The sequence below is a fragment of the Desmodus rotundus genome, chromosome 4 (assembly GCF_022682495.2).
Source record: "Desmodus rotundus isolate HL8 chromosome 4, HLdesRot8A.1, whole genome shotgun sequence".
Classification (NCBI taxonomy): Eukaryota; Metazoa; Chordata; class Mammalia; order Chiroptera; family Phyllostomidae; genus Desmodus; species Desmodus rotundus.
In genome coordinates this window covers 25,525,280-25,539,739 of record NC_071390.1, presented here as the reverse complement: position 1 = coordinate 25,539,739, position 14,460 = coordinate 25,525,280, and the positions used below count along the sequence as shown (strand labels likewise).

Sequence of the window (14,460 nt, the reverse complement as noted above, 5' to 3'; positions counted from 1 at the left end):
TATAGATGACCCCTACTCATCTCTCACCAAGCTGCTAACCTCTGAGAGATTGCTAAAAAGCTTTATAAGATGCTACATAGGAAATAAAAGAGTCTAAGGTGGGGGGAAGACCCAGTATTTATATTCTGGGTTCCTGAAAGTACGCATTTAATATGAGTGATGTACCCCAACCAAGCTTAGAGATGCCATTAAAAAGAAATTTACCTAAGTATTAAACATAAGTAAGGGGTGGCTTGAAATAATAGTGAGGACCCTCAACAGATAGATATTTGGGGGTGGCAGTATAGTGTCTGACTTAGATAAAAACCCTATCAAATGACCCCAAAGGCTCTCAGCCTCAGTTTCCAACTCAGTAGCGTTGGAAGCTGGAAGTTTTCCTCGCTACCCGGCTCTTCCAGCTGGGTGAATGAAGCAGCTATATCATTCACTTGATCAGCCAGTGATCGCCAGCAGACTGTTTAACACTTAGTTTATTCGAAACTCTAGGAATGCCTTTCTATCGTGCTTATAGCTCAAAGCCCCTATCTGTATGTATTCCTTTAGCAGCGTGACAATGAATGGAATTGTCAATGAGAATAGTTTACAGTGCTGCACATGTAAGCTAAATAAGCTAATTGAACATGTTGAAAGTATGATCCATGGGTCCAGTGGAAAACCTGATACAGTTTTACTTACAGTTGCACTTGCTTTTGGTTCCCTGAGGCTTGAGCAGTCACAGGCCACATTGGTCCTGAACAGACAAAGTCTGAAATATAACGGCACACATACAACATTCCTCAGTGTGTTGTTTCTTGTAACGAGTTCACCTCCCCACCGTACCAAAAAGGAAAGCAAGAAAGCCACTGAAGTTGCTTTCCCGGTGTCAACAAATTACTATACTCATAGTCTCTCCAATTCCATTCCTAAAATCTGTACATGTCCTTAAAGAAGCTGTTGTCAGTCATGCCTTTTGGCTTATGTACATCCTGAATAAGCCTAGTTTTATGGTTACCAAGTGAGCTTTGAATGTCAGCCATGATGAAAAATTTTGTATCGATAAAAAGGCTAATGGAACATTGCTTTTTTTTATTTTTTCACATTAATAAATTATGTTTTTAATTTTATTAAATTGATTTTTTTATTGTGGTAAGGGCACTTAACATGAGATCTACCCTCTTAAGTGATTTTTCTCCATTAGTATCATAAGTTATTTACCCATTTCCTGTTTGTGTACATTTGGGTTATTTCCAGTTTTTGGTTATTACTTGGGTATTATTATGAAAAGAATGTGCTATGAACATTCTTGTACCTGTGGAGCTGTGTCCTAATTCCTCTTGTGCATAGACCTTGGGTCAGAGCATAGATAGTTAGTTAGTTAGCTCTAGGAGATACTGCCCAATAGTTTTCCAAAGTGGTTGAACCACCTGACACTCCTGCTACTACTGTCGGAGATTTTCAGTTGTTCCACATCCTCGCCTGCACTTGCTATTGTCAACCTTTTCTGTTTTGTCTGTCCTGGTGGTGAGTAGTGTCATCTTACTGCAGTTTTAGTTTGCATTTCTCTGATGACCTTTTCAAGTGCTTTTGGCAAATTGCTCTTCCAAGAGGTGCCTGTTGAAGTTGTTTTACCTTTTTAAAGTGGATTGTTTAGTCTTTTATTTGTTGATTTGTAGGAGTTATCTAATGTCCTGGATGTAAGTGCTTGGCCAGATATATGAAATGCAAATATCTTTTCACGGTCTGAAGATTGCTTCTTCACTTGCTTAATAATGTCCTCTGATAAACCTAAGTTCTCACGTTGAATAAAATTCAAATTATCAATCTGTTCATCATAGTTAGTGTTTTTTTCACTCTGTGTCAGAGATACTTGCTGACCCTCAACATCACAAAGAAATTTCCTGCTTTCCTTCAGAAGCCTTAATGAATGTGATGCAGCTCATAGTATTTTGCATTTAGGCCTATGATCCACATCATATTCCTTAACCAATTTCTAAGTGCACAACAGAGTATTATTAACAAAGGACACAATGATATACAGCAGATCTCTGTTACATATTTGTCTTGTGTAACTGAAACTTTGGACCCACAGAGCCACAATCTCCCTAAAGCATTGTTTTTTTAGATCAAACTCCCAATGTACAAAAATGTGCATATTGCAATAAAAAATGTGGCTTAATTTTTTTTTTTTGATGAGAGAAAGTTTTAGGACTGACATAAAAAACAAGAGTATCCCACCAGCTTTGTGGTTTGGTGTTGGTCACGGTTAATGTATCAGTGTGAACATCATACTCTCTTGGTCCTGCTGACACATTTATGCCACTGTCCTCATTTAGAGGCAACATGCGATGTAAAGATTGAGAATTTACATCAGATTGTAGAGACTGTAGAGATTTGAGAATTTTGTGACCATGATGTTTAAACCAAATGACTTCTCAGCCTCCACCCTCCCATGATCCTGGGGATGAGAAATAAGGACCAATAGATTTGTTCCATGTCTTTCCAGAGGGCCAATGATGGGTGAGATTGCAAGGAAGTAGATTTAAGCTCATCAGAAGCAGGAACTTTGGATGTCCCCTCCTTTTTTGAATGGGGTTGAGAAGAATTAAGACCTACTCTCTTAGCAAATTTTAAGTATACCACACAGTATTGTTAACTATCATCACCGTGCTGTCTGGTCGACCTCCAGAACTCATCGTCCTACGTAGCTGAAAGTTTGCGCCCTCTGATGAACATCTCTCTCTCTCTCTCTCTCTCTTTTTTAGAAATAAATGATAAAGATTTATTCAAGGGTCTTAGGGTTTGCAAACTGGAAACACAACAGGGCAGTGCCCATAGTTTTCCAAAGAGGAAAGAAAAGCTGACGGTTTTTATAAGTGAGAAGTACATTCCCGAGAAGAATCAATCCTGCAGTGTTAGTCTGGTCCCAAATGGTCATCTTCTAGATGACTGGTGGTCTGGATACATGAACGTTCTTCCCTGAGTCCTTCAGGGGGTGTCAGAGAGTTAGCTGAAACTGGTGTATATCCAGGCATTGATGCAGGACTGGAAAATTCAAAAATTTAAGTTCCCAGGCCAGTTAAACAAGAATAGACTTCTTTCCTCATACCTCAACCTACTTGATTTATTATTTTTTTATTCTTGTTTATTCTATTACAGTTGTCCCAACTTTCTCCCTTTGCCCTCTTCCATCCAGCCCACCCCCACTCCCACAGTCCATCCCCAAATCGTTCTCCATGTCTACAGGTCACTGATACATGTGATGAACATCTTTCCGTTTTCCCCAACCCCCAACCCTTACACTCCACTTCAAAGGGTTAGACTTTTTCAGTTCCACATACAAGTGAGATCATGCAATATTTGTCTTTCCGCGTGATTTATTTCACTTAGCCTACTCTCCTCCAGTTCATCCATCTTGTTGCAAGTGACAAGATTTCCTTCTTTTAAAGGCTGTATAATATTCTATCATATGCTAATTAGCTTGATTGTGGGAATCATTTCACAATATATGTATATCAAAATATCACACTGGAAACCTTAAATATTTGCAATTTTTATTTGTTGATTATTTCTCAGTGTAACCGGGGGAAAAAGAACCATCTAAACAGACTTTACGGTTAGGAGACGAGCTGCCTCTGGAGATATCAGAGCCTCCCATTTTCAGAAAGATCCAGGGAGAGTTTGAATGACTCCATAATGGGGATCCTAGATAAGATGGCCATGCCTGTACTGAAGGGTAATTAGTTGTCCCTCAGGATCTCCCTTGCACCTCTACTCTCCTCTCCTCCGATACTTCATCCCAAGTGCTGGAGATTAGGTTTCCATCTCCTTTACTCCTTCGCTCCACGCCACCCTCCATGGGTCTGGGGAATAATCGAGTCATTATAACAACTCTTCATCATAACAGTTCTATCCGAGCTTTCATTGATTCATGGTGGTTGGACAAAGAAGCAACATGCCAAACCACCACAGACGTTTTGCACCTCAGATGCAAATCTGCCCTCTTCCTATTCTTGATTTGAACTTTTTAATTTGTCTATCACCTTCCAACCCTGAGCCTCCCCATCCCAGATCTCAATGCATTGTGTTCTTTAAACAATAGGCAGCTTATTGATCAAGAGGACTGGCTCTTCATATAGGAAGTCAGGTTTGAACCACTTGGTTTCTACAGGGATTTGCAATATGGTCTCTTTCTTAATCAGGAAGTTGCCTCTCAGTCAGAAAGCAAAAAGCCATTGTTACCAGGAAAAATTCACCACCAAGAGGACAGAAGTAACTGGTGTCTGTGGAACAGGCTGCTGATTGTAGCCATGTTGGCCATATGTGGGGGCTGAGGGCTGGTTGCTTCACACAAGACGTGTCACTCTCTCCATTGACCTGTTCGCTGGCCTCCCAGGATTCCTCTATTATGAAGACCTCGTCAGCTGTGTCACCAGGGCAGAAGCAGAGGCGGTCAGCGTGCTGGTTAAAGAGGCCGTCTGGGCATTTCTTCCTGATGCCTTTGTCACCGTGACAGGAGGGTTCCGGAGGTAAAAAGTGAAGGTTGCTTTCGCCTCCTCTGCTCTAACACCTTCAGTAGCTCCCTATGTTCAGAAATTCAGGCTTCTGAACATGGCACATAAGGTCTTTGGCCTCTCCCTGCAGCTCCATTTCCTATACCTCAAGTTTTATTCCAGTGGCCCAATGGCTCGTCATCCTCTACACACACATAGCTGTCTGTTGTTTCTGGGATGTTGCTTAGCCAGACCCTTCTGCTTGTGCTGGCTTTCCTCAAATCATCACCTGGCTGATGTCTTCTCATCCTTTAAGATTCCATTCAGATGCCATCTCTTCCAGAAAGCCCTCCTTGACTCCCTCCTTCCCACAGTGGGGTAGGCACCCCCCTCTGTGCGTAGACAGCTGCCAAGTAATTTGTTTGTACGCATGCTTTCCCCACTAAGGTCTTAGAGTTTAGTGCTCAGTGAGAACCAGTGTCTGGTGCCTGGCGCAAAGAAGGCCCTCAAAAATACTGGTTGAGTCAATGAATGAACGAATGAATGAATGAATGAATGAACGAACAAACTCTCCACAGAGACGTGTGCAGTCGTTGGATGCTGAAGCTTCCATTTGCAAAAGGAGATTCCTTCCCCCTCACACCTTCCCCTAACTCCCCTTTTGGCAGTCTTACACGGTGCTGTTGGCTATTCTGGCAAGCTGGGTTTGAGGTGAGAGAAAAAGTGGAAAGGTGAGGTCAATCCAAGGTAATGCCCTTAATCAAGTCATAATTCCAAGAGCCCTATCTTATGTTATGTGACCATAGTTCTTGATTTGCTTGCTGCCACGCACGCCTGTCTCTGGGTGTTGGAGGCGGGGTGCGTGTGTGAGTGTGTAGAGGAAATCGTCTTCTTTGTTGTTTTTTACACACATGCACATGATCATATATATGTCTCTTTTTTATTTTTGTGTGTGTCCTAAATTTATTTCGCAAGGTGTGGAGTTGTACAACCAAGGATATTATGTTTTAAAAAAATGTCAGGAGCACTCTGGGTTGCAAACCAGAAGCACAGGCATAAAAACAAAGGTGACTGTTAAAAGTTGAGAGCTAAAAATCTAATGTATTTCCATTTTATCCTGTTTTTTAATCAGGGGTAAGAAGATTGGGCATGACGTAGATTTTTTAATCACCAGTCCAGGATCCACAGGAGAAGAGGAAGAACTTTTACCTAAAGTGATAAACTTATGGGAAAGGAAGGTAAGAAGAAAAATCAAAAGCATTGTTTGGGCACTCAGGCGTTATACTGATGCCATTGAATTTTGCACACTATCTCACAATCATATAGTGACTAATTGTTTCTCAATTATTTGCAACAGCCAACACAATGCACGTGACATACAACGAGACATACCCGCTTTGGGTTCTAGAGTCCGTGTTATGAACCCGTATCTTGTTTATACACACTCGTCCTATTACTGAGGGAGCCGAGGTGGCTGTGTCTCTGTGTAGGACATGCAGAGGCATTCAACCCTCAAACAAAATGAAGAGCATCCTCGGTGAAGACCTGGGAAGTGTGAACCAGGGTAGAGCAGGTGCAGAGGCTGGACAGGACTGCTAGGACCAGGATAAAATCAGTCCAAGAGGTGTCGCTGGCTCTTAGAACTCTATTCTTGTCAATGACCACCTTGACCTTGTGCTGAGATGGGAAAAAGGAAACTAGTGAGGGTGGGCTGGGCCCAGGAGAAGTCTCAGCTCAGGAGCTCCCACCCACTGAGGAGGTCAGACTTGCCACAGACTGCCTGCAGCCCACGGGAGGAAGCAAAGGATGATCCTGTGGCCAGAGCCACCTGCGGGGGGCCCTGACTCCTGCCAGACTCCAGTGGGAGCTCTACTTGCCAAAGAGACTGGAGAGCCCTTTCCAGGGGCCGGGGGGAGGCTGGTGCACAGCCCCACCCCTCCTGAGTGGTCTAGCCTCTGCTGTGGGTGGACCAAGCTCCCTGCTATGTCAGAGAGAAGCCCTCAGATAAAGTGAAAACGAGTTAGAAACACCCAACCCTGGAGCCAGGAGCACTGGAAGTGAAGACCCAACTTGGGAACCAGATCTCACTTTACCTGCAAGTCCATCCCTAACCTTGTCAGTCCCTCTCAGGAGAGTGGACCCAGGTGGCCAGGGGCCCTGACAGTGAATGGAATAGACCAAGTCAGGGGAAGGCGGGAGGAGGAAGAATCAGCTGCACCTGGGCAGGCCCTGCTGCTCTGCTGAAGCAGGAGAGATGAAAGATTCTCATGGATACAGAGCACAAGCCATGGACCCTGTGGGCCGAGGCCTGGTGCGGAGGGCGCTGCCTGGCCTTCCACCCTGGCACTCCTGAAAGACCTTGGTTTGACCTTGGTTTATAGGTACCACTCTCATGCTCTGAGACTGTCCCAGCACAAGACTGGGGTGGGGTGGGGACATGGTGACAGGGAGCTTTTATTCCCATTGGTTCTCCTCAGTTTCAAGGCAGTCACACTGCTGGTCCCTGAGCAAAGAGATGGACAGCTACCTGTGGAGACCAGCACTGAGCACGTGGCATTGAGCCATTTACTGGCTCTGTGACCTGGGATGCTTTATGTACCCTTTCCAAGCTTGTCTTTCCTCACCCATAGAAGAGGGGCAACAGACTTCTCTCATTTCATTAATGGGGAGCATTAACTCAGAGAATTAGATAAAGCACTGGGCACAGGGTTTGATAAATACCTGGTGGCTGTCATCTCAAGCTCTCTCCTGCACAGCCACTTACCGAACTCTGCTGGAGGGCCAGGCCCTGTGCCAGGTGGGGGGACCAGGGAGAGAGCAGGCACAGCCTCTTGCCCTCTCTCATTGACAAACAGGACCTCAGGGAGGAGACCTCGTGGGCAGCACGAGCACCCCAGCAGCCCCAAGAATGACCCCAACACCTCGGCTGTGAAATCAGCACCCAGGTTCTTCACGTTTAACCTCCACCTCGACCTCACTCCTCTTCTCGCTGTTCTTACCCCAAACTGCACTTTCCAGATTATAAAAATTATATCCCGCACGGGCACACCAGGCACCTGTCACACAACCCCCGGAATACACACGCAGGGTTTGAACGCCCGCGGGGCATAATGAACAGCCCATCAGATGATCTAGACGTGATCCTTGTAGAAGGCCCCTTGGTCAGGGGTGGGAGAAAGAGGAAAAGGAGCTTGGAAATATCGATCTTTGGGGGTATCTCCATCCCAAAGGCCCTGTTAGCCCAAATCTCACTGGCCACCAGTAGTTCAACCCAAAGAGGGCAGCGCTGAGTGTAGTTTGGGTTCACACAGGTGAGTGGGCCTTGGTACAGGGCCCCTAACTGTTCCCTGCAGCCACATCCGCGGGCCGTGAAACTGCTGAGATCGACAGTATTGCCAATCATTAGAGGAAAGGGTGCGTTCACTTTGAGAAACTGACTAGACCTGGAATAGGGGGCGCCGAATCTTATGAGAAGGGGTGGGAGGGAAATGAAACCACAGAGTGGACAGACCCTCACCCTCAAATCGTCCAGGCTCCAGCCTCCCCACCCTCCCTGCTCCGGGGGGCACCTGAGACCAAACGCCAGGGGACGGAGCCTCCTTTTTGTGAGAGGGGAGGCTGAGAGCTGAGCACATCCCTTCTGCCCCTGCCATCTACGTGGAGAGCAGGCTGCTCTGTCCCCCGGCAGCAGGGAGGCCAGCGAGGGGCAGGGAAATGCCTCCCTCCTTGTCAGGAGTCTCTCAGTTTCCCACAGGAAAACAAAAGGAACAGGCTGATGTGAAATCCAGTCCACCTGTGGGTATTGATGCGGAAGCCGGAGCCCAAACCATCCAGGGAGTTTTCAAAACAGGAGAGGTTACCTAAAGAGAATGGGGGGGTAGGGGGTGGGGAGGCAACAAGGAAGGAATGACTGCAGAAAATAACGATGCCCGGACAGAGAGCAGGAGGCGACCTCGGGGGGTTGTGTGGGTGTTGACAACGGTGCCCTGTGCAGATGGGACTGGCTGGCTCTGGGACAGGAGCGTGTCACTCAAGGGACGCATCCCAAACACCAGGCAAAACTCAAAGCAAAGCCCTGCCGAGGAGCTTCCAGCCCAGGTGTAACTGCCAGGTGGTGATGGTGCAGACAGTTTACAAGCATTAGGAAGCCGGCTTTGTGGATTTAAAAAAAAGGGGGAGGGGGGATGTTATGGCAAATTTGGCTCCAAGGTGAGACTTTTTCATGTTGTAATAGCTCGCTTTTCAAATGTACATAATTTAAATTTACATGAAATGCTGCTCTACCATCCTAATTGTAGTAAGTTTCATTAAAAAGTGTAATTGTGATTTCCCAAGCTGGTTATTAGATGTATCTATGGCAAGATTTGTCACTTCCCTCTGAGGCTCTTCCTGATATCGGTGCTACCCAGCCCTCCGCCTTCACACGGTGGTGTTCTTCTTAATACCTTTCCTCGGGAGGCACTGAAGAGCTAAGGCGAAGAACTCCCGAAGAGTCCCCTCTTTAGAAATCAGCAAAAGGAAGTGTCCACTGCTCAAAGCATTCTGTCAAATTGAAACAATGACTCCTTCGGGGGGGTGCAGAAGAAATGTGCATTTCTAATAATAATAAACTGAATCAGTGATGCCTGAAGTGTGGTCCTTGGACCAGCACCATCAGCACCACCTGGGAATTTGTTAGAAATGCACATTCTCGCCACCCTCTCCCCACACTGAATCACTCTGGGGACAGGGCTCTGCAAACTGTCATAACAAACCTTCCAAATGCGCCTGATAATAGGATTTGAGAACATCTGAACTAAAAAATGCATGATAAATTACACACCCTAATAACTATGATTGAATTATGTTGAGGTTATTTGCTCTTTTAGCTGCCATTCAGATTCAGCAGTTAATTGCATGGTTCCGCACCCCCCTACCCCCCCTATCCCATCTGCCCTGTGCCACGAGGAATTCCATGGAGCAGCTCAGTTGGAGGATGTCTTTGAAAAGTAGGGGGTAGATTCTCTGGCAGCTCTGCCATGAAGGGGCCTTGGCTGGGCCTCTCTAATTGCCAACTCCTTCTGCTGCAGAGGGAGGGTGATGCACCCATGCCTTGGTTCCTCTCAGAGTGTGGCCAGGGGGGCTCAAAACTCAAGGACAAAACACACCTGCGTTCTGCTGGAATCTGAAAAGCTTTTGTCAAGAACATTCATTAAGAGCCTGGTATAAAATCTTGGACCCTGTCCACCGGGGACTCTTCCTGATGTCTTTGTTTGTTTTCAGGGATTACTTTTATATTATGACCTTGTGGAGTCGACGTTTGAAAAGTTCAAGTTGCCTAGCAGGAAGGTGGATGCTTTAGATCATTTCCAAAAATGCTTTCTGATTTTAAAATTGCACCATCAGAGAGTAGACGGCGGCAAGTCCAGTGAGCAGGAAGGAAAGACCTGGAAGGCCATCCGTGTGGACCTGGTCATGTGCCCCTACGAGTGCCGAGCCTTTGCTCTGCTGGGCTGGACCGGCTCCCGGGTAAGCTCTACCTGGATCCAAGGGACAGCGGCCCAGGAGACTGACAGTGGCAGTGGGGGGGCCTGTGACAGGAGGGTGTAGTGTCTAGAAACCTCTAAATCAGACATTTCACGTGCACATGGTCAGAAGAAACATTAATTTAGAACAGTTATTCTCAAAGCGTGGTCCCTTGCCCAGCAGCATCAGCCTCACCTGGGAACAGGTTAAACATGTACAGTAAGTTCTCCACCCTACCTGGACCTACTGAATCAGAAACTCTGTGGGTAGAGCCCAGCAATGCGTCCAAGGAGCCCAGTCCTCCAAGGACTTTCTGATGCAGCGGAAGTGTGAGAACCACTGAAGGAGAGAAAGCAGCGTGTGGCTAAGAGCACAGTTTCGGCCATCCCAGTCCTGGTCACGGTCCCTGCATTGCCTCTTAGCGGCTCGGTGATCTAGGACAAGTTCCCTATGGCCTTTAAGTGTTAGTTTTCCCCTCAGGAAGTGAGGGCGATGACCTCCCTGGTTCCCAGGGACTGGGTGAGATGAAGCTGGCGGAGCCCTCAGCACAGATAGGGCACGTGGGCAGGCTGGCCAAGCAGCAGCTCCTATATCCAGTCATTATATAGTCACAGAGATGGCGTCCGTGAGCTGAGTCTCTTTAGCGCACGCTCTACCCTTGAACTAAGTCCCCCACCCTGTTTCACCAGTGCCCCAAGGCAGCTGGCCCTCAGAGAAATGAGCCCTTGGAGGCTTTTATACGGAAGATGAATGACAGGACACAAATGAATTGTCCTCGACCTTGAGTTCAATGTCAGGTGTCTTCACTTTGGGGCTAGAATTATCCCAAGCCCCCAGAACACACCTGGCACATCATAGATGCTCAGTGAATGTTTGTTGAGTAAATGCTATTGCTCCCCAAAGGAAGGCCATCACTATAACCCTAACAGCCTATGGGAAAATGCTCCTGACACACTGAAGCGCAGGAGTCTGGGAATACATCTCTCGCTACACAGACCTGGGGGGCCCAGGGCAGTCCCTCACTGCCCCCATTATCTGCTCCCTCTCCAGACTGCCCCTCACACAGTGAGCAGCCAGTATTCTGAGTTGGGGGGATGGGAGGCATGACCCAGGGCTGGGGAGGACGCCCAGTGCTAAGCAATACCCCACTACTTTCACTACTACCAGCAACTACAGCACCCAGAATCTGCTTCACCTGTTTTCCCACAACGCAGGCTTCCCCTCTGCTGCATTATAAAGGCCTTCGGGTTGGAAAGTCTGTCTTCTCACACACCCAGGTGGTGGTCTAGAAAGGCAGTTCCAGCTTCAGCCAGCTTTCCTATAATAGAAAAAAAAAAAAATCGTTCCCTGCCACTAGAGGGCGCAAACATCCCACACTTTCACCTGATTCCCACAGGGGAAAAACAGTATTTCTAGATTTATGCTTCTCAGGAAAATCAACCTCAATGAGAATTTCATTGATCGTCCTTCTGTTCCAAAGCTTTCCTGTCCTCTAGCTTTGCCTTCAGGGTTTGCTCCCTGAAGCTTCAGAGTCCACCCCTGGTCTTAGGAGATGCTACTTGGGGGCAGGTGGCTCAGACCATTAGCTTTGCAGCATCTCATGTGAGAGGACATCAGAGCCAGAGGTGACCTGACTCATGCACTTGTTCCGTGGTTCTGTTTGACCAGCCAGGATTCAGAGAAGCTTGGTGACTTGGCAAGAGATGTACAGATAGGGACAAAATCCAGGCTGGAATCTGGGTCTCCTGACTTCTCATCCTCTTTTGCAATAGTGATTTTCCAAATTAAAAACAAACAAACAAACAAAAAACCCAGAAAATATTTAGCATTTACTCTGGACTAGCTATTATTCTGGACACAATCTTCACAATGTCTGTTTATTCATTCAACAAATATTTGCCCTACATCTTCTCTGAGACGGGAGTATTCGAAGAGGAATATAGTTACAAACAGAACAAGCTGAGTTCCTGTTTTCACAGAGCTTGCATTCTAGTGCGAGTATGTGAGAAGATCACTTTGAGAATGCTTAGCAGAGTATAATTTTATGTTGTGGAATGTTTAGTGTGGAGATAGCTATTTCAATTTGGGGAGTTAGATATCCCTAAACACATAATACTGAAGACATTGTAGACTTGATAGTAACCTATTTTATTTCTCTCTTCTCCAGCAGTTTGAGAGGGACCTCCGGCGCTATGCCACGCACGAGCGGAAGATGATTCTCGATAACCACGCTTTGTACGACAAGACCAAGGTAGAGATGTCTCCCTGGTGTGGGCTCCTCTGACCTGCACCCCCAAGGCTGGCTCCCGGAGCACTTCTCCCGAGCTGATGTTAGTGTCCAGTTTCGGTCTCCTTTGCCTGGAGTGTCCTGTGCCCACAGGTCACAGCCTAGGGCAGCTGGGAAGGTCCTGACGGGAGCACAGCCCCCCACCCGGCCCAGAATGCATTGAGCTCATGGGCATTGGGCTCAAAGATGATGAGCTCACAGGGTCCCCAGAACCAGCCCAGCAGTGAACATTAACTGAGCTTAGCATATCCTCGGTGTTTGCAACGAGTAACTCCGAAAAAAACCAAGGAGATTCCCCGGAGTCACAAGCACAGCTCAAGTACTCCTCGAGTGCAGTAGGCAGTAGCACTGGGAGTGACCACTTTGGTTGGTAATGAGGGTAACAGCAAGGATGGGAGCCACAGAGCTGCCCTGAAGTGGCGCTGAGCCGTCAGCGAGGCTCACTCACCAGCCGTGTTAGTCGTTTGGCCTGCTAAGCCTTGCAGTGGTCACAGTTCAAATGCGTGCCTCAGCAAAACAATAAATTACTGTATCCGTTATGAAGAGTTAAGTATTCTACTGTTAAATCCACAAGTGCCATGGTCTACTGTTCTTACAGTGACCAAGGGGAAAGGAGACATAAAATAACTAACAGTAATAGTCTTTGCCCTCTGGGAGCCAGCAGTCTAAATAAGGTGTATTTAGTTAGAGCTGTCTCAGTTCAAGTGTCAGAAACCCAGTTGAAAATGGCACAGGTACAAAAGAGAAATTTGGCTTATATACTGCGGCATCTAGGTATTATTGACTTCAGGTGTAGCTGCATCCAGGTGCTCAGGCACGTTTCCCTCCAGGTTGGTTTCATCCTTAGGCAGGGTTTTCCCAGGAGTCCTATCTGTCCAGCTTAGCTTCCCCGAACAAAGAAGAGCCTATTTCCATGTAGTTCCAGCAAGAGCCCTAGTTGACGCTCACTGGCCAGACCTGGCCATGCGCCCATCCTGAACCCATTACTGTGGCTCTGATTGGCCAGGCTTGGACTGTGTGCCCCTTTGTGGAGGCAAGATCAGCCCCACCTGACCCTCATGGACTGAGAGTGGGGGGTTCGATTTTCCCAAAGAAAGACCAAGGTGCTCTTGTCAGAAGAGAGGGCCATGGAGGCTGGCGGGATGTGGAACATGTGCGTGGAGGCAGCGTCACACAACCTGATTTGGGAAAACTTGCAAATTGACGTTCAACATTATCGAGTGTCTCCTGTGTACCCAGCACTGGGGGATGGAGGAGCAGTGGTGTTCGGTCTGGAAGAGAGCACGGGGTGGGAGCCTGGTGGGGGTGAGGGCAGGTGTGGAAGGCCAGGAGGAGAACCCAACACACACGAGGCTCTAGATCTTGCCCCTCTTCATCACCTATAGCGGCAGTAATTAATTTTGCCGGCACATTAGAATTAACCGGAGCTTTCAAATAGACTCATGACAAGAACGCTCCTGAGATTCTGATCCCATTAGACTGGGGTATAGCTCAAGTTCTGATAGTTTTTTAAAAACTTCTTCAGGTGTTTCTAATGAGCAACTGTGGTTAAGAACTACAGATCCATGGGAAAGGTACCAAGTGCCTTTAGCTGAACATGTGAAGCTGTCATCATTTTACTTTATTAATTGTCACATTTGGGGGTGGGAAAACATAAAAATTACAGAAGTCAGTTAAGATGACTTTTAATGCTCAGAAGTAGGGAGTTATGTTGTGGCAATAATCATTTTGTCAAGACAGTTTTACAAGTAAAACGTTCACTGTATCTGAATGCACGTGTTCCTTGTTATGTTTTCAGAGGATATTCCTCGAAGCAGAAAGTGAAGAAGAAATTTTTGCACATCTGGGATTGGATTACATTGACCCATGGGAAAGAAATGCCTAGAAAAAATTGTCGACGTTTAAAAAACTTTTTCAGGGTAAATAAATATGCTTCATATTGCAGTGGAAGATGCTTGAGGAGAGTTGGGGAGTCTGTAAGTCTTACTGAAATGCACGATGCTTCTAGAAGTAAATAGTTTTGGAAACCTGATAAGGCACCCCCTGGAAATGGGTGATGCTCTCATAGGCCATTTGTATGACCGCTGCTTGGAATTCACAATGCATTTTGCCATAGAAACAGTGTTGTAATCGGTGGCTCCTTTCCGGGGAATCTCATCAAAGCCCACTGTGCCCACAGTGTAGCTGAAATACTGGACA

The 14,460-nt window shown here is 46.7% G+C and overlaps 1 protein-coding gene across 1 annotated transcript in view; it reads left to right on the top strand.

The window, feature by feature from the left end:
* DNTT (DNA nucleotidylexotransferase) overlaps positions 1–14,460 on the top strand; it is a 29,144-nt gene extending 14,684 nt beyond the window's left edge. Inside the window, exons 7-11 of the mRNA XM_024563215.3 lie at positions 4,373–4,505; positions 5,602–5,707; positions 9,732–9,977; positions 12,142–12,225; positions 14,060–14,460. Coding sequence (XP_024418983.2) covers positions 4,373–4,505; positions 5,602–5,707; positions 9,732–9,977; positions 12,142–12,225; positions 14,060–14,146 — 656 coding nt within the window. The 3' untranslated portion in view covers positions 14,147–14,460. The remainder of the gene's footprint in view (positions 1–4,372; positions 4,506–5,601; positions 5,708–9,731; positions 9,978–12,141; positions 12,226–14,059) is intronic.